The sequence below is a fragment of the Dasypus novemcinctus genome, chromosome 20, assembly GCF_030445035.2.
Source record: "Dasypus novemcinctus isolate mDasNov1 chromosome 20, mDasNov1.1.hap2, whole genome shotgun sequence".
In the NCBI taxonomy this organism is placed as follows: Eukaryota; Metazoa; Chordata; class Mammalia; order Cingulata; family Dasypodidae; genus Dasypus; species Dasypus novemcinctus.
The window spans coordinates 45,266,381-45,291,893 of NC_080692.1; the positions used below are offsets into that span (position 1 = coordinate 45,266,381).

The 25,513-nt window shown below is 34.5% G+C and overlaps 1 protein-coding gene across 7 annotated transcripts in view; it reads right to left on the reverse strand.

Moving 5' to 3' along the window:
- SOX5 (SRY-box transcription factor 5) overlaps positions 1–25,513 on the reverse strand; it is a 474,102-nt gene that overhangs the window by 217,489 nt on the left and 231,100 nt on the right. For all 7 annotated transcript variants that reach the window (XM_058282906.2, XM_058282908.1, XM_058282904.1 and 4 more), the window contains one exon: positions 1,266–1,352. In XM_058282906.2, coding sequence (XP_058138889.1) covers positions 1,266–1,352 — 87 coding nt within the window. The remainder of the gene's footprint in view (positions 1–1,265; positions 1,353–25,513) is intronic.

Genomic DNA, 25,513 nt, shown 5'->3' on the forward strand with positions numbered 1-25,513 from the left:
TCTCTGCTCTACTCTTAAGTTATTACCTAGGTCAGAGTCAAAATTGATCAAAACAGTAAAAAGGGCCTGCTGCCTCTGAAAATTAAATTTCCTTGAGCCCTTTAAGATGCATTCATTATGGCACATTTCAATTTGATGAGATTCCATTGCAGATTTTGGTACTGAATTTGTTGATTAGCACCCTAATCATTCTCCCACTACCCAGTCACACCTAAATCATAGCCCGAATATACGTAACTCCAAAATCTGTATGAAAAGTGAAATATTCAGTCAACTATTTTCTGGAAGTTTCCAAATATTAGTGCCATGTATAGGTCAAACATTTGAGAAGTTTGACTCAATGTGATGCAAAAGAGTTCTAAGGGAGCCAATTGCCTCTCTCACTGGGAGAATACATGCACATAGATACATATGCAAACAAGTTATTTATATACATATAAATTAGTATAAACCTGATGTTAAACATATATCCAGTCTCTATCAAAATTATACACAATAACGTATTACTACTTAAATATTGATAGATATATAATTGCTGTTATTCCTAATTTTTTTCTCAAAATAAATCCTATTTTAGAACTCAAAATCTAAGTGTCCTTCTGGCAACAAATGGAAAACCATGGCTTGGCTACCATGTTCTGAGAAAACATGCTTAGAAACTAATTGAAATATGCATTTTATTTTATTTTTATATGAGGAAATTAAATCTCCCCCCCCCCTTGTTATTAGTAGACGTTTATTGACATGGATATGCAGTATCTCCTTAAGTCTATATAGAATTTTTCTTAGTTGTATGTAGTTTTTGATTAAAATCAAACCTAACCAAAAATGTTGCCCTTGTGGGTACAAAACTGCCTTTTAGGACTCCTTCAACCATTCATCATTTCTAAATGTAGATTATGTGCATGCATACCTCCTAGGCTCATGAAATCATTTCATATGATGCAGTTTTTAACCTCACCATAGATGCATTCCTAGCTTACAAGGTAAATCATTTCACTAAAGTGTATAATGAAAATAAAAAATCTGTTAAAGATATAGTAGGGCTATTCTTTAAAGACAACACACCATTTATCCTAAAAGGCAAAAGGAGAGAAAATCAGAACCTTGACTCATCCCCTTTAGAGCTAGCCGAGATAGAACACGCATGACCATGAGACCAGGAGGGGTGGGGTTGGTACAGAAGCACTTTACCATCATTAATATTTCTAAATATCAACTTCAGGTTGGTACATGCTAGATCAAAATAATCACACACATATTACCTTTTATTTCGCCAAAGTTCCCTGATCCCATTGCAAGAAGCTTGTCTTTCCAGTCCTTTGAGAGTAGCTTTTCAATACTGGGGGTTTCTAAGTAAAGAAAAAAAAATGTAAGCAAATCAACATGACTATCTTTACAACGGAGCTCATTAAAAGTCTATCTGCTAAAAATAAGGGGCCATGCCTATCCGGGCCGCAGTCCATAATGACTTCATCAACAAACTGATAAGAGGAGAGGGATAAAAGAATGTGTTTTGTCACCTGCTGTTTCAAAACCATTAGCTTTTTCCTCTAGCTGAACAAAGCCGTACTAATTCTGTATGACAATGGGTACATACGAACCTGCAGTTCATTGTTTTTCAATTTGGTGAACAAATTCCTGCTATTATGGATGCTTGTCGATTTCAGGGTGTTAGTCTGCAGTCAAAAAATAATTATGTTGATAAAATGCAGAGTAAAAAAAGGGCAAAGAATTAGCTCTTAAATCTGCTACATGTAATTATATCCCTCGGTGTGTTTACAATTACATCCACTTTATAATATGTGTTTAACATCGTGTGGTGGTAAGCACACTGAGGAAAGATTTGCCAGTACCTCAAACATTAAAGGGAAAAAAAAGTTGGTATAAAAGCTTTAAAAAGATTGCAAAATCTAGGGAAGTAAGTAATGCCTATAATGGAAACCTATTATTTCCTTATTTCAGATTTGTATCACACTCTATAAATGCCCCGAATTGGGATGGGGCACACACATTTTAGAGAGCAAGGTTCTGCTTTACTCTGATATTTGTGTCTATATATCACATGCTTTCTGACCTCTCCTTTTGTATTGAATTTTAATGTATAAATGCTAATAAGACTCCCAAACATTAAACTCAGTCCAAACAATGTAATTGTATATTCTTGTCAGCATTTAGATGGGTACACAATTACAATGGCTTTCAAGCCCGCGATTAGCACTGCAGTCAGTTAGAAAATGGAGTGTACTAAAAGGTAAGTGTCCCAGTATGTGCCATCTAAATAACAATACCCACACTTATTATCTGGATCTAAGACACACTCTGCCATTCTCCACATTGGTGTTTATGTGTATTTGTGTTTGTTCAGGCATTTGTTTACCCCCTACTAGGAGCATAAAGGGAGTACATGTTAACTTATCAAAGGGACCGTCTGGCCTAGAGACCATAAGATTATTAGAAACTGGTTAATTTTCCCCACAGTAAAATGTATGCTAAGGAGCCTTCACTGTTGTCTTTTGCTAATGCTAGCTACTCTTTTCAGGCCCCCACTTACAGCCATCAGCGAGAAGAGTCACCAAACCTGCGTGGAGTTTTCAACAAAGCTGAGGTGCAATTTTCTTTGGAAAATTCCTTTCTCAGATGCCAAACATTTGTGGAAAAGGGTGAAAAGCTTTGAATGACTAGATACGTCTGTACCTAGTCTATATGTATAGGTGCAAATATACCTCCACATACCACAACTATTAGGTGGAGATCAGCCAATGGAGTGTGTGAAATGTTTTTCTTCTTTTCTAGAGAAGTATAGATTTCTATTCTTCATACTTAAGGAAAAAAGACCATGAACAATTTACTTACTTCGATTTACTTAATTTTCTAAACATTACTTACTTTTTCTTAAAATATCCCTATTTCTATGCCATAATGTTTAGAAAATCACAATGGAAATTCTATGACTAACAGGGCAAATTAAATATCTTCTCCTTGTAATCGATGTTTCTCTTCATTGAGGTTTTAAAAAGTCACTTAAAAATGCTTCTGCAAGGATTTTCAACATTTCTACATTCCCAGTAAACACTTTTTGAAGGAATTCTTTCTTAAACCTTATCAGAGTAGGTCAAATAAACACCGCTGTTTCTTTTTTTCCCCGCACTCTACAAAAATTCTTGAGTAGCATGTAAACAGGGCACAGCCTACATGGTATTTGCAATGGAGTCCTGTCTGTCATTAAAAGCTAACAAACCTTTGCAAAGCAGGAATGCAGCAATAGAAATCCATTGTGTTCAACAATGGGCCCTGGGCCTCCAGGCACCAAAAGCAGACCATTTTACTTTTAAGGCTATTGTCTGCAAAGTCCATGACAAAGCTTTTCCCCTGCAGCTAGACAGAATATTCACTGTAGTGTGCTCATAAAGAAACAGAAGTCTTCTGTCTAAGTTGCAGAGTTAAAGAACCAGCAGCCAGATTTCTGAAACCTGCAGAACATTCCTGTCTTCTTTATTAACGACCATAAAGATATGAGGCTCAAATACACAGCTACTTTTTTTCAAGTACCTGACTTTTAATACACACTGTAAAGGGAATGACTTCTTTAAGAATATGTTATTTGGGAAATATAAAATAAAAAAACATTTGATTCAGGATTGTCATATAGAGAGATGAAAATAAAGACACGAAATTTGCAATTGGAATGAGGCATATGCTTTAAATTGGTCTGCAATAAACATTTATTGAGCAGCCTATGGACCAGCAACTAGGCTAAATGTCTAATCATGGCAACCACCCGAAAGTTTAGATGGTGTTGTCTTATCCGTTTTGAAGGTAAAGAAGAAGAAAAGGAACATGAACCTGCATAAACTGTGATGGGCAGAACTGAGGTCTGTACCAAGTACAAGTTTACCCTCCCCCTGCCACACACACAAATTCCTAACACTCTTGTCAACAACAAAATGATAATGATAGCTACTATTTTGAGGGCTAAGTGCTAAGTATTATACCAGGTCCTTTACACTGGTATCTCAATCTTCTCACAATAACCTTTTGGATTAGAAATTAGTCTGTTTTACTGTTTAAGAAAGAAAAGCTCATGGAGTTATCAGGACTTGTACAATATGGAGCTAAATTCAACTTATTGGCGCCACAAAGTCTTCGCTCTTTCCAGTATCTCATATCAGTTGCAAAACAACCATTTATGGAAGGAAAAACTATTTTTATGAACTCCATTGGGTAAAGCAAAAATTTAAAGGATAAGTAGAATTTCCCAAGGGAGCATGCTCCTATGAGCTATGCAACAAAAGTGAGATTAAAAACCAAGACTTTTTAAAGTTCTCCTAAGCCTCGGGATATTCCCCCAGTATATGACTTCATACTTTATAACTGTGGACAGGACCATTTCACAAAGATAGACAATGAAAGGGTTATTTATATAATGAAAGGACTGATCGTTGGGCTGTAAGTCATACAACCTGGGTTTTCACCAGGACTTTGCCACAGGCAACCTTGGAGACATCACTTCACCCATTTTACCTCTTTATCTGAATTTCTGCAAAACAAAGAACTTTCAACACATCCAGCCTGCTATCAACTGTTATCGCTTCAATATGTTTCCATTAGTAGTTCATGAAAAAGTGGCAATAAATGATACTACAATAATGAACGTATGGATGGACATGTGCCAATGACAAAATAGATTGTAGTTAGTAAATATTCTGGGTCTGATATGTCATTTAAAAAGCACATAAAATTTTATTCACTAGTATGGCATGGTTGTGTGCACAGACATTGAGAAATCTTCAAATAATTCTGCATTATCTGTGACTGTCATGTTAAGATCTGTCATATTTTGAACTTCAACATTTTAAAAATTCCCCTGAGGTTTATTTTTCCCAAGCATTGGAGGATTATAATTACTTTCAAAATAGGTGCTAGGGATCCCTATATCAAAATTAGTGTGAGGAATAATAATTATTTATATAGGTTTTCAGTTTACAGAAGGCTGTCTGATAAAATTCTGTTAATGAGAAATATTTTGATGCTCTTCTCTAGATGGGGAAACTGAGGCCCAGAAAAATGCTTTGTCTAATATCACCTAGCCATAAAGTGGAACAAATGGAATTGAAAACCAGGTCTTCTTATATCAAAGACCCTGTCGCTTCAGGGAAAGGTAAACATGTATTTATTTTAGAAGAGAAAATAACATAAATGTTAAGAATTAAGCCATAAGATAAATGAAAGAGAAAAGAAAGACATCCTTCATGAGTCAAAACAATATTAAGAGGCACCTAATTGGATTGCTTTCATCTCTTTCTACCATCAGGAACCTTTTGGTATATTCCCTTGCTTTTCCCTTCGCACCCCTCTGCCTCTTTTGCTCACATATGCTTCTCCACATCAATGCCTATGGCAATCCCCACCACTGAATGGCCCCCCCAGCTGTGCCAGCCATTGTTACAACAGCACCCTGCCTCTTTAGGGCCTGTTCTTTCCCTATAACTATCACTCCTTTTCCCTTCAGTGCCAAACACTCTGAAGACTGACTCCCTCATGTGGAACAATGAGACCTGGAGACTCATGCCAGCATATTGTAATTCTCCAACAAGCTGCCAGTGCCAGGAATTAAACCACATTTGCTTCAGTGCAGTAGCTTTACACATAAACTCAGGTTTTTGCTTTTTGTTTATGTAGGTCCTTTTTTCTTTTTTCATTTCTTAATCTCCCTTAAGCTGCTATGGCAGAGCTCATTGAAAAATCAAACAAGCAAAAAATACACATGTATAATATTTGACATTTTAAACAAAGCACCAGAAATTAGGTCATGTCATATCTACAAATTCCACTGTCTTGTAAATTCAATTAACACTAAACAATTTAGATTTCTTTTTACGCAAATGTAGATCTTTTTACCAGCTAAGGGACTGCCAATCTTTAGGTGAGTTGTGGATTATTCTTTAAATATTTAACCAAGGAAATTAGTATTGAGAGACTCTTTTGCTCAGTAAATGTGGTAATAATGGTATAGAGGAAACCTATCATTTTACACTGAAAAAAATAATAAACCAGAGAGGCTAATAACTTACCTAAGATCACACAACTAATTATGATAAAGGCAGGACTTGAACCAAACTCCCAGACCAGTACTCTCTTCAATATGCCACATACTACCCCAAGTTCCTTTAATAGAAAGTCAAAATTTTTAAAAATTAAACTTTTTGATCTAGTTTTATTCACTTCATTTAGTTTTTGTTAATAATTATATAAGTCCCAGTGGTGAATCTCTTTTAAGAGTGGGAAATGTTAATATTCTCTTCTTGGTAACTTTCACCTGATGGGCCCATGAAAGTGAATTTATACCACTGAGAAATACAAATGTGTGCACTTGGCCAAATATATTTTTCTTCAAAAAACTAATTATAATACAATATGGTGCTCTTTAATTATTCACTTGCCAATGATTATTTTTGAGGGGGAAAGGGGGCTAATTCTGGAAACCATGTATCAGAATTCAATTCATGTTGACCATAGTTATATGTCTAGGCATTTTGGGGGTAAATATTAAACAATGCAATGGAAATAAGGTAAAAGCTTTTATATATCTAGGAAGTTATTTGTGTACTAAAGACCAGGAGGCCCTGTAATGGACTCACTAGCCAAACACTACAGCCAGCTTGCCACTGAAAATGTCAAGCTCTTCTGGAAAATGTTAAAAAAAATAACATACATCACAACATATACAATAGAAATACACCTGAAACTCCAAAGCATTTAATTTGAAAAAGCTTTATTTTTATGTGTAAGCATCCTGAAATGGATTATGCTCTAGAAATACTTTTTCCCCCCCAAATACTTGCTTGTTTCCACTTGAAAGTTAATATGAACTTGTTAAAAGAAAGAAAAAAAAAAACATCTTTGGTCTGTTGACACTGGGCTTGAAAGTTTTAAAGTGCGATTAGTTTTTGGAATATTTAATACTAATCATTAGTCACAGGTTTAAATTTTCTTGCTGCACAAGCTGACACTATTAACACCTGTTCAATTATAGCCAATCACATACTACATTTTTTATAAGAATGGCTTTTTTCATCATGTGGATGAATATGCCTTAGTCAATATGATATAATCGCTACATATAGAAACCTTGAGTTTTCTCCTCACAAGATGGCTCTATATTTTCTACACAGAAGTCTCCATTTAAAAATGGACTTAATTGGTGAGTAATGGAATGGATATTTCTTCATCCGTTTCATCTCTCACAAAGGAAGTGCACTTTCTTGCATGGACTAAACACTTGTTTTGTCCTTGTTTCAAATACATCCCAGCAAAAATAATATAAATTATTTAAGAGCAGCATTTTGAAAATTAATTGAAAGAGTTACATATCATGAACAAACTCTCTCTTACGTTTCGTTACAAAATAAAAAAGTAATAAATTTTATATCATACAACCAGACTCTAACATTACTTGCTTGATCTCAGGCAAGGAATTTAATCTCTTTATGCTTCAGTATACTCATCTATAAAATGGGGATAATAATAGCAGTTATTACATACATTTGTAGTGAGAAATGAGCTAAATTATGTAACACACTTAATACATTGCTAGGCACATAGTACAACTACTACATGCTAACTAATACAACCACTACAACTACGACTTAGACAATAACCTCAGAGAATTACTTCAAAAATCGAAGGATAATATATACAAATCTTTTGCCTTGCATGTTACTAAAACTAGCCAGAAATCAAAAGCTTCATCAAGAGGCAACAATTCCTGCCTCTACATATTTTTTCTGATGATAAGCCACAATCTTTAGGTTTGTTGATTATGCTATGAATTTTTCAATGGTTCATGTTAGTACAGATATAGTACCAAAGACAGGATCACTTATATTAGGTTAACATATGAAATGTCCCCAAACAGCACACACACGCACAAATATTCATCTTTAACTGTTTTTTTTTTTTTTGACACTTGTCTTTCTAACTTTCTAAAGGTGCTATTAGGTCCTCAACAATGGCTAAAGCTTTTAAGCCAGCGCTGTTGACAAGTGAAAGGGAACAAAAAAATAGCTCTATAGTGCTCTTTTCCCAGGGTCACTCAACCAAGGGTAACAGTTTTTATTTTTATATATTTTTGCTGTAGTCCTGTCTTCTGTCTTGGCTCACTCACCCTCCACCTCCATGACGACAAAAGCATTTTAACTTTTAATAAAAATGGAGACTGCAGCACTCCTGGATAAGGCTTTCAGTAAAGTGCACAGCTAATGAGTACTGTCCATTCGTATCCGAATAATTTATGCTGTCAGCAAAGTGTGGGTGGGGTGATGGGAAGGAAGTTCTAGCCATTAGTTACAATGAGAGGAGTGAGAATGGAGGGGGGGTAGAAGGAATCAAAGGCGACTGGGAAGCAGTGGAAGAATAGAGAAGTAAAAGTAAGTTGACAGGAAGAGAACAGGAAGGAGGGACGTCTACGATGCATCATTAAGAGGCAACATATAAAATTACTTTTATTATCTCTCCTTCAAATAACAAATTCTCAGGGAAAAATTGTAATACATCTGGTATTTTGCATATATTTTATTTGAATAGTGCTTTTTCAACTGAGAATGTGCGAGATAGAACAAGAAAGAAAAACAGAAGAGAAAGCATGAGAATGTAATAATTGCACCAGGTATCTGACAAACAGGTATATTTAAAACAAAAACTTAATTCTAAAAGACAAATTTAGGAAGAGCCTGAGATAGTGTAAGCATATCACAGCTTAGTAAAAATGAGAATGCATAGCCTTAAGCAAATTATATAGGCTTATAGATATATTTAAAAGAATTACTGAAAAATATATTTGAATGATATATTAAGTAATTGTCCTACTATAAAGAGTGTATTCACATAGTCATCCATGTAATTAGATATCTAGATCATGCTGGAAATGAAAATTAATAACATTTATAGGACCTTTTCTTCTGTTGTTGTCATTCAAAATTATTAAAGATGATAAGTAGAGAAAATAAAGGAGATACAAAAAGCATTGAAATAGAAATCAACTTAACATGCATTAGGATAAGTATTCCAATACTTTAAAATATGACAGAATGTTTTACCACTGGAAGTGAGAATTAAAGCGCATACAGCCTGATGCTAAACCACTACACATCTCAAATCTTCTCTATCACAACATATGTGAAAACAAATCGCAATCTCAGCTTGCCAGATGCCTGAAAAGATATGAACAATAAAAACTGACATGATTCATATGATAAATCAGGGATTATAATGTGCAGGTAGTTGAACAGTTGAGTCGAAAAGCTAGTTATAATTCCACTTATATTGTTATGTTCTAATACATAAATTAGATAAAAAATTAAGATGAATATCCTCTGATTTGCTAAAATAATATCAAGATTTGCACATACCCTTCTCAACAAAGGAGTCCATCTGCCTTAACAATTTGGTTTATTTGATCTCTTATAACCTTTCATGAGTTTTAGAATGTGTCATTTTCAGAGTAATTTTAGATGAGAAAATACAATAGTTTTATTTGCAAAATGGCATTTAATTTTCACAAGCTTAGCTAGACCCAATCGAATCAACAATGAAGTCTTAACCTTGTGTTAGCTAGGATATGCTAAAATGCAGAAGAGCAAACAAATCAACCTGTATGAGTTCTCCTTAAGTGCTATTTCTATCCATGGGGGAACAAGTGAAAGAAGATCAAAGAGGAGCATAAAAATAAGGAAAAAAGAAAAATGTTTGGGTAAATAGGAAAGAGCACAGTATGGTTTTTACTTTTCCTGTATCCACAAAGGTGTACCATTCTCAGAGCTAAAGGCTGTGGGTATAAAAATGAGCATGTACAAGCTATTGACATATTCATTTAATTTCTGAATTGGAAATGTACGAAACTATTTTCTTTGCTTTTAATGATACAATGTACTATTAGAACTATCAGACTACTTAAAAATTATAAAATATATGTCAGATAGGGCTATTGAAGCAAAATTAGCAATAATAATACTTTAATTATTATTGTAATGAATATTGAAAAAATGTCCGAAGCCTTTTTTCCTAAATGCCTTTATGATAGAATTGTTATAAAGTAAGAGTTCTACTCTTATCAATCAAATTTGCTATAAAAAATTCCAGTAGGCAATAATTTCTAAAAACAGGGCTAATTTCTCATCTTGTCCATAATTAGGAAAAGTTTATGAATTAAATCATGCTAGCAACATAAAGATAAATTAAAAGACTGGTATATAAAAAATAATAATAGAGTGGATTAATTCAACAAATCCTATGTGGTAGGTATTTTTCCAGGCACTGGGGATATCAAGATAAAACAAAAGTGGACCTATTCACCTAGAGTTCAAAGTCCTAGGGAAACTTCTTTAAAATGCAAAATCCCAGGGTCACCAGATATTATGATTCATTATGCCTTGGTTGAGTCCCAGGAATCTGCACTTTTCCAGGGCCTGAGGTAATGTTTGATGAATAAGTGCTAATTCAGAGTATAAAAATATGGATAAAACGTTTTATTCAGTCTATGGGAAATCAAATTGAAGCGGTATTTCAAATTAACAGGACTCCAAAATGTAAACTCTATTGGATAATTCTCAGAAAGGTGACTGAATGTTAATAACATCACAGTGTCATATGAATAATAATTTAACATTATTTACCAAAAAAATAAAAATCTATTCCAAAACTTTTCTATTGTACAACTCCACGAAAGGTTGAATCAAAGGCAAAGCAAACTAACAAAAACCAGGTGCATTAAAATGCAACAGTGAACTACCGGAATAGATAATATATTTTACATATTAAAATGGTGGGGAAGAGGTGTAGGAAAGAAGAATCATTGGAGTATTCTAACTGCAAATTCTTTTTAAAATATCTGAATGGCTCATGAATCCTGTGACCATATGCTGGAAACCCATATTATCCTTCAACATAATTTCCTACACACATAATATAAGGACACATATGTTGATATAAGGGTAAAGAGAAAAGGGAAGCTCCTAAGAAGTCAGACAAACGATAGGAGCATCTTTTCTGATTCACTGAGAACTGAGATGGGTCAGGTTCAGGGCAGAATGGTGGAATAATGTTACAAGGAATTTGTTACATCAGAGAACGGTGAATGAGATAATACTCTCATTATTCAGAAAATTCTCTGGGTAAAGCCTTTAGAGGAAGTGCAGGACAACAAATTACTGAATCCTGGAAAGGATGTCATGGTAAAAAGAAAATACTTAATCTAGACCTTGATTAAAATTAGCATGAATTTCTACAGCACACCATCTAACAGCTTATTCTTTCTATACTCTAAAAAAAAAAATCACTGAATAATATCCATAGAATTAGGTCTCAAATCTAATCACTGAGAGAAAAACATGACATAGAAATATTCTGAAAGATAATTATATGTCCCAGATGGTGGGGAGGACAAAGCTGAAGATGCCCTCTTTCACCCGTGGTTAACTTTCCAGAAATAAACATTGATCAGCTTCTCCCTCTTATAAGTAATAAATGATTGGTATAGATACAGTTCACCTAGATCTCTCACACACACATGCATATTCAATATAATTAATACATAATGCTTATATCTATGTAATCTGAACCCACTTAACCTTTCTGAAGAAATATCTTTGAGGAAAAACAAGAGGGCTGGGGTGGGGAGGGCTCTAGGGATGTTCATCGTTGTAGGACTATGTATCCCATGTTTTCCAGATGATTCACATGATTCACTGACTTAAAAGAATAAGATTCTTTAAAAAGGCAGAATAATGCTCATATAAAATAGTATAGGGATTTTGATGAAATAAAATGAAACACCAGAAGTTAAAATTTTAAGTATCATCATCATTTCATCTGGAAAGGGTAGGATAAGCCCATTTCAATGACAGATCACCCAATTTTCTGACCTGCAGGTCAGAGAGCAAGCTTTTACAAACTTGGGATTGGTGTTTTTCAAAGCCAGAAGGTCTGTGTTCCACATGTCAGAAATTCAAAGGTGTTTATTCCTCTGAGAATTTTCTCTGAGGGAAATGAAAATCTCCAGGAGCTGCTATCTCCGTTCTCACAAAAGATGAGGAGTAGGTTTAAGTCCCACAGAGTCTCCGTTACAGGACATTCGATTTCCCACAAAAACTGGAACACTGGAATGCATATTGAAGAAGGTATCAAGATATCACTGCCCTCAACTACTTGAAAAAATTCTTATAGTTCTCTTAGGAAGCAGAAGATTCAGATAAAAGATTGTTAATAATTAAATTAAATAAAAATTAAAAAAAATGAATTAAAAACATATATTTGAATCATTCTTTTAAATGATAGTCTTCTAATAATAGGAGTGGAGATCATGAGTTAAATCACAAGCATTCCAAATAAATAATTCCAAGTGTAATAGCTGCCCATAATTTAATTTGCAGAAGGCCCATAATTTAATGTAGGAAATTTGGTAAACTAAACATGTAAGTCATTGCAATAAATTTGTGATCTTTGAAATTTGTATTTATTACTAAACAGGGGCCAATATGAAAGGGAGCAGCAGCCACTTAAAATATCATTTATTTATGAGTTCAAAAAAAAAAGGAAGAAGTATTCCATTTCTAAAGACGGAAAGGAAAAGCATCATTGATCCATGACAGCTACCAAAGAACGAGAAGGACATTATTTCATTTAATGGAGGGATTAACATCTTTTGAAAGGCTGCTTCCAAAATTTATAAATTACATTAAAGTAGCTATATAGTCTAACAGGTTTTCCTATTAGACAGTAGGTGTTGATTTATTATGTTATCCCATAACTGTAGATGTGAAAACTGGGCTATTTCTCTTTTCTTCTCAGCAAATTGTTCAGAATATAGTGCAACACCCTCTATAAGGGGCTGAGATTATAAAGTAGCAAAGATTATATAGATTATAAAGTAGCAAAGCCAATCTCAAACTGTGTGAAGAGTCCTGTGCCAAGCAAAGTTGTGTAAAAACTACAAACCAACACCTTTAAAAAAATACTTGATTTGAGTTTATTTGAAACTCTTGTTTTCATACATATTTCAGCCTTTCTGTTGTTGTTGTGACACATAAAGTGCCTAAAAATAATGACCACTGAGGTTTCACAGCAGGGAAGGAAAAAAAGTTTATTCCACACAATTTGCATCGCATTGAGGTAGTTCTCTATGGGGCTACTACCAAATCCGTTAAACCCACCAACCTCTTTACCTACATTAAATTAATGAGGCATCTCAAGCATTCATTCTTCACCAGCAGCTCTAGGCTCTCCAGTTGGACACCTACAATTTACTAAATTACAAACAGTAACCTAGGGGAGACATCTGTTTGTTGTACACAATATTGTATTATAAAGTGGAAAATATTTGGGAGATTAAGATGATAAGATATATGCTGAACTGTATTTTCTGAGGTTAATAGGGGCCGGTCTATAAGTCCGTGATCTTCTCTTTACTGATACGAGTTCCTATTTTCTCATCAGGAAGTGGAGGCCTCGCAGATCAACATTTTGAAATACAATACTTAGGAACAATTCAATATAAAGAGGTCTCTATTATGCCATGATACTCACTACCCCATATGATACTTTTATTAAGCCTCAAATGCATTAAGCTTGGTTATAATCATTTTTTTTTTTTTTTTTTTTTTTTAATAACGCCACCTTCTTACCAATGCTCGTAACGTTTGGTTCCCAGGGATGAGATGATGAGATGGCCAGGTGTATTTCCTATTAAAGGCCTCTGCTGGAGTTTCTGTGGTGCTTTTTCACATATATTTTAAATTAAATGCTCCCTCTATTTTTAAATGTTTGCCTCACAATAGCCAGTCCCTTTTCAATGATTAATTTTCTATTCAAAAACAATTTACTTCTTATCCTTTGTCCTGTCATGGTTTCAGAACAACCTCTTTCCATTGTCGAAACTCAACTCCTCTCTTCCCTCAGACCTCACCCTCTTACCTCCCAAATTCTTTTTAGTGACATACAGGCAAAAATATTTAGGCGCTCACCCCACCAGGAGGTACCCAATTAACAAAAACAAACGCCTGAATTATCAAGGCTGTGACTGAATCATGAAATACTGCAGTCATGCTGAGGTGCAACCCTGCATTAAATCAACACGATGTATTGTGGTGTCATTTTATATATGGTGCGTGTGTGAGGTGGAGTCAAGAAGAGGATGGGGATAGCGAAGATATGAAAACTCTGAGAAATAATTCAGGACTCAGAATTTTTTTTAACGGGCACTTGACTTTGTTTTGGAACTTATACACATTTTGTGAATTTCTCTGAACTGGTATTCCTAGGCATGTTTAAACAACAGAAATACTAGAAGTATAATTGATTGCAGCTGGGACCTGTCACCCTCTCAGTAAGTAGCACCTAACTGGCAAATACTGCAAGCTTGTTAAAAATTCTTTTATGAATTGGGCACTTTAAGAAGACTGGGCATTCTTTATACTACAATTCAAATAGAAATCTTCACTGATTTATTTCTCAAATTTTACTAGACTAGAAACAGTAAGTGGTTAGTCTCTTGGCCTCTATCCAGTATGTTTGGGCCGAGACAGTAAAATGCTCGTTTCATGACGTTAAATACATAACAGGTTTATAAACATCCTATGTCTTTCAGTCAAAGAGGAGATACTTAGGAAAAAAAACAGTCTTTTAGTACACGAATTTTCATAGGAAAAAGGTGGAAAAGTAAAACATCTTATTCAAAAATCCATTTCTGTGAATAAAATTAAACTATACATGTCTCTGTACATATCATATTCTAATCAGGGACTACCAAGGTTCAATTCCTATCTAAATGGAGCTCTTATATCACTTTTTAAGTTTACTTTACTCAGACTTTCTTCAAAAAAGGACCAAAAAAAAAAAGAGAAAAAAGAAATAAAGTAAAACTAATAACTCCACACTAACTTACGAAGAGAAAAGCTACAGTAAGTCCCTTTTCCTATTTTCTTATATTTGTGTAGCTGTTAGACATTTTGCAGAGGAGGGGAGTACCAGCCAGCCTTTCACAACAAAAGGCCCACTGTCACAGAGCCAGTCCCAGACATGGTGGAAACCAGCCCACAGGAAAAGGCCTGGCTCCAGTGTTGGCCCGGGCAGAGCACAGTCACTATATTCACTCAAATTGGCAACAGGTCTCAGTGTTCCTGGCTTTGAGCTGTGAACAAGGGTCGGGATTGAATAACCAATTATACAACCGCTGACTGAGTTTATCCAAGGTTTGCAAACTGCAATAATAGCCCAGTATTCAACCAACTGTTTTATCCTTTTCCAGATATAGTGTCATATCTCCCCTTGTGCTCCATTTACATGTCACTTTAATACATACATCCATTAAAAAGGTTAATACAGTGTCACTCTCAATGCCTAAACGTTGCCTTACAGGAGTTCTGCATCTCTACGGGGCATTTCACACAGACACCTTTCTCTGTCTTTCACTTTCTCTCTGCAAGTTAAACCAAGTTTCTGTCAAGACTACCGAACAGTGGATGAAAGAACAGTAGCCAAGTGTCAACGGTTTCAAAAATACTCCTTATACTAATAGGCTGTTTTAACCCACCTTGGTATATTAAAAATGTGAAAATTCCGAAGTTTGGCAGTTGAGCCTAGCACCCTAAATTTGAGGTGCTCATGTAAATTCATCCTTCCTCTTCTGCCAAAGTGGACAGCTCTCTCAAAGTTCAAGGCCTAAAATTTCTGCGAGTATGTTTGCATGCCTGTCTTTTATAAAAAGTGTTTTTTGAATATACATATAAATAGAATTTCAAGTACTTTTCCTAAATATCTTTGAACCTGAAATTCCTGAATAAGTACCTTCCAACTCAATAAGGAGAATAAGGGGAAATGATAGAGATACCAGTTATGAAATATCTGGCAATTTCTTAAATGTCTTGATCTTTGGACCTTTCTTTTTAGCCCATGCTTGATGTTAACAGGTATTTTATGCATATTTTGACTACTGAGGCATTTCTCTTTTAAATCAATAATAGAGATTCCTTCTAGGAATCTAAATGATATCTAATGGATTATTTAAAAAGCACATCAATATATATGTGTTTTTAAGATTTATTTATTTATTCCCCCCCTTGTCTGCTCTCTGTGTCCATTCTCTGTGTACTCTCTGTGTCTGCTTGTCTTCTCTTTAGGAGGCACTAGGAACAGAACTTGGGACCTCCCATGTGGGAAAGAGGCGCTCAATCACTTGAATCACTTCAGCTGCCAGCTTTGTTGTATCTCTCATTGTCTTTCTCCTTTGTGTTTCCCTATTGTGTCATCTTGCTGCATCAGCTTGCCATTGCGCCAGCTTGCTGTCTTGCTCATCTTCTCCTGGAGGCAGAAGGAACTGAACCCGGGACCTCCCATGTGGTAGGCGGGAATTCAATCACAGCCACATCTGTTTCCTAATATACCAATATTTAATAACAAAGCTGGCTAAAAATAACAATGACTGATTTTATGCAAAATCATTTGCATCTTTAAATATTTGGAGACACTTTATCTGTAATTAAGAGACAAAGGGGTTCCTCAAGATCTAAAATTTTCTATATAATTATAACTTTAATCATAATAATAGCTAGCCGATAGTATCAACTACAAATTGAGAGCTTAAGTGGTGTTAAGTTTGAAGTGCTTTCCTTATATTTCTTATTTAATTCATGCAAAATTCCTATTGTAGTATTTAGCACCGGGACTTCTAGCTAGAGTCTGCCCCCATCACTTACAAGTTTTGGTATCTTGTATACTTACTTAACTACCTGTGTCTCAGGTTCCTCATTTGTAAACTTAGAATATACTTTATATACCTACCATAGAGGGCCAATGAAGTATTACATGATTTTCTGTAAGCAAAGTGCCCAAATATAGTGAGTATTTTTAGGTGTTTGGTTTCATCCTATCATTCTCATCATCAAAATCATCATAGGTGCTATCTTTCTAAGTAATTTACTGATAAAATAACCAAGTCTTTTGTACCTCACTGAGTGATTGTGCTCATAACATTCCCCTCCCCCCGCAAGCAAATCAGTATCTGCCAAGAATTGTACATGTTTCAATAGCTTTACTAATAGTATCAGCTTCATTTACTGAGCATACACTTTTTTATTATTTTGCAAAGCCAAAATAGCAGAAAGAATTACCCTGATGAAGTCTAATCTTATTTTTGAAATGCATGCATTTTGATATAAATACCCAACATTCTGAATTCTACCCATGGATTTCCTCTAACTCATTATTAATAATAGCTAAATGTTTTAAGCATGACTATTTTGATTATTTTATATGTTCATGCTCAGAGACTTCTAATTTCCTGATCTTCATCTGCAATTAGGAATACTTTGCTCACCAAGTCCAATAGTGGTTTAGAGAGGCAGAACAGAATCTATTACAAAAAAACACAACTGCAAATTGAAAACATAAAGACACTGGGCAGTCTCTCGTTGATAAAAGGACTTTTGCAAATTCAAAATTTGTTGATTTCTTTAAAAAGAAAAAATAGTGAGTTTATACATAGGGCATATTTTGGAGCTATAAGGATGACATCCACGAAAGCAGATAAGAAAACTAAAATGCAATAAAAAGGATTAAAATGTTAATAAAAATCAATGTAGTGATGCTGACATTTGCAGGTGGCTGAAACTGTTTCATTACTTAGGCATATCACACAAGGAAAGGAAAACTTTGGAGTCAGTACGAACTAGCTTTGAATCTTGGTTGTGTTTTTCACTAACGAGTGACCTTAGGTAAACAGTTTAGGGTCTCAATTTACTCATTCTAAAATGTGAAACGATGATTCCTGTTTGCCTGACAGAGACAGAGAGAGAGACTGAGACGGTGTCTAACAATTATCAAGTGTTTAAATAGAGTAGCTGCTCTCATCATCGTCATCAATATCACATTACCTGCCACTGCCATTGTAAATATACCTGTAAGCAAAGCTTAAATTTTGTTGATAACCAGTATTCTAGAACTAGCTAGTGACTCAAGGTGTGATTTGTTGACTTACATAAATCTTTTCTAATATAAACTGATTATTTGAAAGCTGGACCTAAAACAGGACAATGGTGGGGAAAAGGGAAAAAAGGTTAAAAACAAAAGAAACCCCATTATTTTACATACTTTGGCTTTAATATAAATGGAATCTAGCCAAAATATTTATCTAATGAATTCTGTTCAAACTTTGGAATGATATGGAAGACTGTTACTGAGAAATAATATTTATAATTATTTTATCCTTTTTCTCCAAAAATTCTGTCAATAATTTTCAAGAGAGGCAAATATTTATTCCAAATTTGGGGATTTTAATTACATATATATAACATGAACAAATTGATTAAATAATAAAATAATGGCAAATTATTAATTTTTTGACTCTTGTTATAATTAAACTGTGAGAACTTTAGCATAGCAAAGAGAACACAAAGGCAGGTGATAAATTCTTTACATTCTAAATCCTTAGGAAAGGAGCAATTCTACATCAAGAACTCTTCTGCCCTTACACTAAGGGTCCTGGTCTTTTGGTCATTTTCTTGGAAAAAATATTAATGCTAGACTATTCTACCAGTTAACAGGAGAAATATAAAGAAAGTAATACTACACAAGTTACACATATTTAACTATTAACAAGAGATTTTCCAGTAATCTTTAATCTGAGGCCATTACTTTACAGGAATAATTTCCCCAGTGATGTGTTCTTAAAATATTCAAAATTCAGCTACCTATCTTCTTTTCTGTTTGTGTATAAAACATCATTTACCTTATAACCAATGCTGCATTCGTAAAGCCTATGAAAAACCTATGGCTTGACAAATGCTAAAAATTATGAGATCAAAGAGACAACTTTAACACTAAATCAATTAAACAAACGTTCTAGATAACATGAATATTGACCCCTTTGGAGCTATAGTAGGTATTGTATCCTCTTCCTTATTTTGTTTATAATAACCATCAAATCATTAATATTCATTGAGTATATTCTATGCACCAAGCACAGTGCTATATTTATATAATTTTGCTATATTTATATAATTTTGCTATATTTATATAATTTAATTCTCAAAACAGCCTTATGAGGTATGTACTATTATTATCTTCTGTTTTATAGAGGAAATATGGCTTAGAAAGGTTAAGTCATTTCTTAAGGACATACAACATTGAGTACATAAGCAGGATTTAAAATCATGTCTATTGGATTCCAAAGACAGCTCCCTGAACTAGTAGCTATACTCACTCACTATTAACGACAGGTGACATTCAAAAAGAACTGGGTCCATGATTCTGAGCTCTTGCTGGTGATGATTTTTGGATTCTCAAGGGTATCCCTGATTATTTGGGCTTAGAACAAAATCAAAACCTCTTACCAAGTCCTGGAAAGTTCTATAAGATTTGGTCGCTGTTTATTTCTCCAGGGTCACCCTGTACTACCTCTTCCCATCAGGCGGTAGTCACTCTGGTCATCTTTATTCTTCCTCATCTAGCTAAGTTCATCCCCACTTCGGTGCATTTCACTAAATGTTCACTTGGTTTGGGACACTCTTCTCTCAAAACCTTACATGCCTGGCTATTTCTTTTATTCATATCTCAACTTGTATTTAACCTTCTTAGAGATGCCTTTTTGGACATGCAATCTAAAGTAATACAGCTCTACTACCACTTCTAATAAATTTCTAACTTTCCTTATTTTTATAGCACTGATCACTAATGGAAATCATAGCACTTATTATCTCTTCCTCCCCAATAAATATAATCTCTAGAAAACCCAGGAACTTATTTGTCTGGTTCACTTCTGGACTTCCACCTAAGCTAGAGCCTGGAATATAATAGAAATGCAACAAATATATGTTCGATGAATGAGTATATGAATATTTTGTCAGACTCTTTGTGGTCCTATTTACTTTAAGACAACTCAAGGTTATGTATGATTTGGAGGTCATTCCTCATGTGTCAGAAGACCATTCTTTGAAATACCTATAATTAGAGTATAAAATGAGTAATTTGCATTATCTAAGTTTCTTAATTATGTCCTATGGATGCTATACATCAAAGGAGTTATACTGTGGACATAGGCAGGGCTATTCTTGCTATCTCCAATTAAATACATTAAGGAAGAAAGTCATCAGAACAGCACAGTTTAGAAAGACTAATGGTCATATAATTGCATTGTCCTTTGCAAAGATCCTGGGCTCACATTTTTCCTAATTTTGAATGAGTTCAGAATTTTTCTGAGTACATCAATTATGTTAGAGAGACATAACCAATGGCCATGGCATCTCACCCTGTCCCCACATTTCAGGATACACATATACAAGCATACCTTCTTGTTACACATACATCTAACTTATATCAACATGGGTATAATTTCTAATGGATTTATAAACTTTGATAATTATTTGGGCAAGTCAAGTACAAGACTCCCTTTCTTCCTTTACAGGAAAGTCTTACCATACATACATTGAACACCTCATTTAAATTCAATGAAACTCATTTGCAAAAGAAATTAAAGAAAATGTAAGTAAATAACAATAATTTAGGGAAATGGACTTGGCCCAGTGGTTAGGGCATCCATCTACCACATGGGAGGTCGGCGGTTCAAACCCTGGGCCTCCCTGACCCATGTGGAGCTGGCGCACGCGCAGTGCTGATGCGCACAAGGAGTGTCCTGCCACGCAGGGGTGTCCCTCGCGTAGGGGAGCCCCATGCACAAGGAGTGCCTGCCTAAGAATGGCGCCACCCACACGGAGAGCTGACACAACAAGATGACGCAACAAAAGGAGACACAGATTCCCATGCCGCTGACAACAACAGAAGCAGACAAAGAAACAAGACGCAGCAAATAGACACAGAGAACAGACAAATGGGATGGGGTGGGGGGAGGGGAGAGAAATAAATAAATCTTTTAAAAAGAACCAATAATTTAAATAGGCAGCTGATTCTGTCTGTCACTGTGTCAATAAACTTTCACTGAGTAAGCTGATAAATGACACAGAAGATCAAAAATTGCTATTCATTCTGTTGGTTGCAGTTGCTTTATGCCTCTCAGAGTTTGAGCATCTCACTGTGCCAAGAAAGGGTTTGGTGTTTAAAATGCATATTTTTCATACATTATGAAACACAAGTTAACAATTTCATCTGAGGCTCAACAAAGGAAACAGTATCATGTTGAGATGCTTTGATGACATGGCAGTGGTATGATGGTTTTCTTGTGGCAAGTTCCTAAACTATTTAGAAATATAACTCCGTCCTTTCCACTGACTTTAGGATCCAAATCCAGCTTAAATGTGACTCATTGTTTTGATGTTAAAGAAACGATTAAATATTGAATCGCTATTATGCACAGATAGACAATAAGTTGTTTTTCCATTTCCTAAAAAAAAAAAGGCACACTATCCCAATTTTATATCTTCAAAAATCAACATGAGTTAAAGAATCTAGAACAGGAATGCCAATTATTCTTTAAAACCTATGTAACAAGTATATATTCTGTGCCCACAATGTATCAATTACCATGCTATGCACTGTAGTTACAAAGATGGAAGGTATATTCCTTGACCTAAAGTCAATTACAATTGAGACACATAAATTATCACTGTACCAGAAACTATGGGAGGCATTTGCTCAGGATTATACTGACCTCAAAATAAGATTGTCTATATGAGGGAAGGACTTTGGGGTAGGAAATTCTACAGAAGAAAGCAAGGTGAAGGGAACAAAGTTTGAAAGCAAAGAGGAATTCTCCATGTGGATGAAGAGAAAATACTATCCCAAGGGATGGAAGTCATGTAGAAAAAGGCATGGAAGCAAGAAAGAACCTAAGACATTCAAAAAAATAAAGGGGTTTTGATAAATCTAGGACATAGGAAGGATATCGTAAGTGAAAAGGTCTAAGCTAGAAACAGAGAGAGAGTTGATACCATGAAGGATTTTGATTGCCATAATAAGGAAATAGGTAGGGCACTGCATAAATTTAAGTAGAGAATTAATATGATCAGATTAGGGAATCCCCTTTTCCTTTAGCAGGGAGGGCTGGCTGGGAGAGCAAAGCTGCATGGTTAACATCCTTTGCAGTGATCTTGTGTTGGAAGCTTCTCACCTAGAGTTGCAGATGCTTGGAGAGAGAGAAAAAAATAAAGTTTCAGTCTTCTCTGTAAGAGCTTGGCAAGGTTCAATGGAAAAAAAAAAAGAAAAAGGAAAAAAAAGTGTATCTAAATGTTTATGAAAACAAGAAGGGTCTGAAGTGGATGTTTGAAGCTGGATACAGAGGGAGGGTAGAAGCCTAAAATACATAAAAATGAGAACAAAGTACCATGATGAGCCACTCAAGAGAGTATCATCTAAGTAAATGGAAAAGAAGTAAGATTAAGTCTCTTTACCTGATAGGTAAATAACTATACCAGAAAAATTATTCCCGGGTTATGAACAACCTGTGGATTTCTTGCTTCCAGCATAAGAACTTGCCGTAGAAAATGTTGCCACAGTTGATTTTAATGTTAAACTATGGTGCACCCATATAAAATGGCAAATTTCATAAATTACCAAGTAACAATACTTTCACTTTATATATTATAACAAATACTATTTTGAAAGATGCTAAATTTGTACTCACGATGTATCAGTCACAGGAGGAAGTCCAAGAACACACTGCAAAATGGGAGGAATTATACTGATTACAGAAATCATCTGAATCCAATAAAATTACCTTGGATTAACTTCCTCTGAATGGACTAACTCAGACCCTTTTTAAACCTTAACCAAATAAATGCAAATAAAATTGAATAATCTTTGCAAACTTGCAAGGAAAAAAATAAATACATAGATTTTCTTGATTTAGCTCTGCACATGTAAATTTTACTTTAAACTCTTGAGACACAACTGAGTATGTGCCAAGTACATTCACATGACAAAATAAATAAGTAGCAAATGAACACTAATAAAAATTCAAAAACAATTGATCACACTTAGTTTGACAGTAGTTATTAATCCATAGCTAATGTGAAGATAAGTGCTATCGTAATATGTATACCAGTGATATAGTCATATTCTCTGCTGATAAAACTGTTTTTAGTTCACATGATGGAATTAAGATTTTTCATGGTTTGACCCAAAGTGCATCATGAGTAAGAAACACTGACCTAAAGTAACTGAATGGGAACTTGCTATTTCAGTTTTCCCGTCTCAAACATATGGCTTTGGGAAATTTTCCAAAAGTTTTGTTTCTTGAATATATGGTATATATAAATATACCTGCACACACAAAATAAATATGTGCCTATATATAATGATTAACATTAATATATTGTGTTTTAACTAGGTAAAGGTTATATATATGTGCGTAAGTACACATATATATATACACACATTTCCCCCCCCAAGTCTATAGGACAAGTTTTGATACTGGCCATTAATGGGTATTGTGATGATCAAAGCAATTTTCCTTAAATCAATGTTAATAGTCCCTTGACAAAAATTTTAAAGACTTTATTTCTAATAAAGATTGATATTGTCATATTAGGATGACCTTCACAATCTGAATACAGAATATTTTATATATTAAATAGATGTAACATGTCTAGTAAGTCTCATTATTCAACCAAAAGCAGGTTAATCCATAACTGCCTTGTTTCAGCAAAAATAGCAGTCATTTTTACCTTAACATTTGCAAGTGAATTTTGAAGAGCTTTCCTATTAACAGACTGCAGAATATACAGCATTAACAATAAAAAAGAAAACTAGTAAGCTAAAAAAATAAGTTATAAACTCAACATTTTGGTAGGTATTTTGGAAATATATACTTTTTAAATCACAAGAGATAGTTGGCATCTGCTTTCAAAGATCATACAATATATCCAAGAAGATAAAAAATAAAGTTAATAAGAGTGAAGCATATTGAAAATAAGTATAACCAGGATGATACTGATTTTGAGTATGATATAAAGAAGAAAGAAATATACCAGGACTAAAACTAGTAAAGCCTCTTGAATAAGTCAGAATTTATTTTATTAATCAGTACAGGAGATTAGAACCAGAACACAAAATCAAGGCATAGAATGAGCAGGAATATACAGCGAGCAGAAAAGTTCTACTTGAAATACTTGTGGGCATTTGATGACTACTGAGCAATTAATTTGGTAGATTTTGGAGACTTTCGGGAAGAGGGTAAGTGTTTGCATTTGAAGAAGGGGAAAAATATAGCTATAGAAGTGCTTTAAATAGGACTGAAGTGGTATTTTAAACCCTGAGTCTGGCATTTTACATACAAGCTGCTAGTTAAGAAGCAGGAGTAGGGGCAGGGAAATAAGTTAGAAGCTATATTCTAGACCTGATAAGATGACTCCCTCAAACCTAGTGGTGGCCATGTAGAAGGTAAAGAGGATTCCCTGTTTCTGGGGGGAAGAGGCGAGTCAGGGAAGTATGGTGGGATATTCATGCAAACAGGGAAGATGGTTCCGTGAAGAAGATTATGAACTGCTTTTATAACTTTTACTGATTTTGACAATTATGTTCTCCCTGTGATTTCCTTGCCTCATACCAAATTGTTAAATATTCTATGAAGACTGAGAGAAGGAACACATTCCTTATTATGAGAAGAGGACAATGGCCTCAAAGTTAATAGTTCTTACCCATGGAACTATAATGAGTACACACTTCCTTTATGTCATAGCATTTACGGAAATCTCATAAAGGATTTAAAAAAAAAAATTTCTCATCTCTGTGCTGGCCAACTAACCACAAGGCTAAAAATGGACTCTTTTCTAATCTATATGTTATGGTACTGCTAACAGATAAATATTCCAAATAGATAACTATAAAATATATGGAAGTAAAGAAACATGCATGCACACAAGGTCTGATTTTAACTATGACTGTTAAAAACAACTATAACTGCATTTTCTAAAAATAAAATAAAAGGGAAAGCAAAACTCACTAGCCGCCTGCACTTAAAGTAATTAATAAATCACTTTAAAATAATGAAAAGAGAAGGGAAATGGTTTCAAGTACACAATTAAAAAGGAAAAAAAAAAAAACCTGCCAAAGAAAACTGAACACTTAAGAGTAGAACTTAAAACATACTTGAATATGTTTTATTAAAACATAGGGGCAGGGAAATAAGATTCTTTCTCTGTATAACTATTTTGCTCATTCTTTAAAGCAGTCAGTTTTTCCTTGGAGAGTATGGTCTATTTTTATTACTAAAATGACACAGGATCAAAGAGAATTTGGAAAACTGAAGCTAAATTAAAGCCCTATCCAGAAATCTCTTTTATTTAGGGTAAGTTAAACTGAAATGAGTACTGAATGCTGTAAAACTGACAGCAAATAACTTTTTAAGGTTAAAGAGACTGAAGGGAACTTCAGTTAGAAAGACTGGAAGTTGATGGTAAGACAATGTATGTATTAACAGTGCTTTTTTTTTTTTAAACTAGATGCTTGCATTAGCATTGCAACTAGCATATTTGAGGCACTCAATAAATAAAATCAACTTTATTCTATTGCC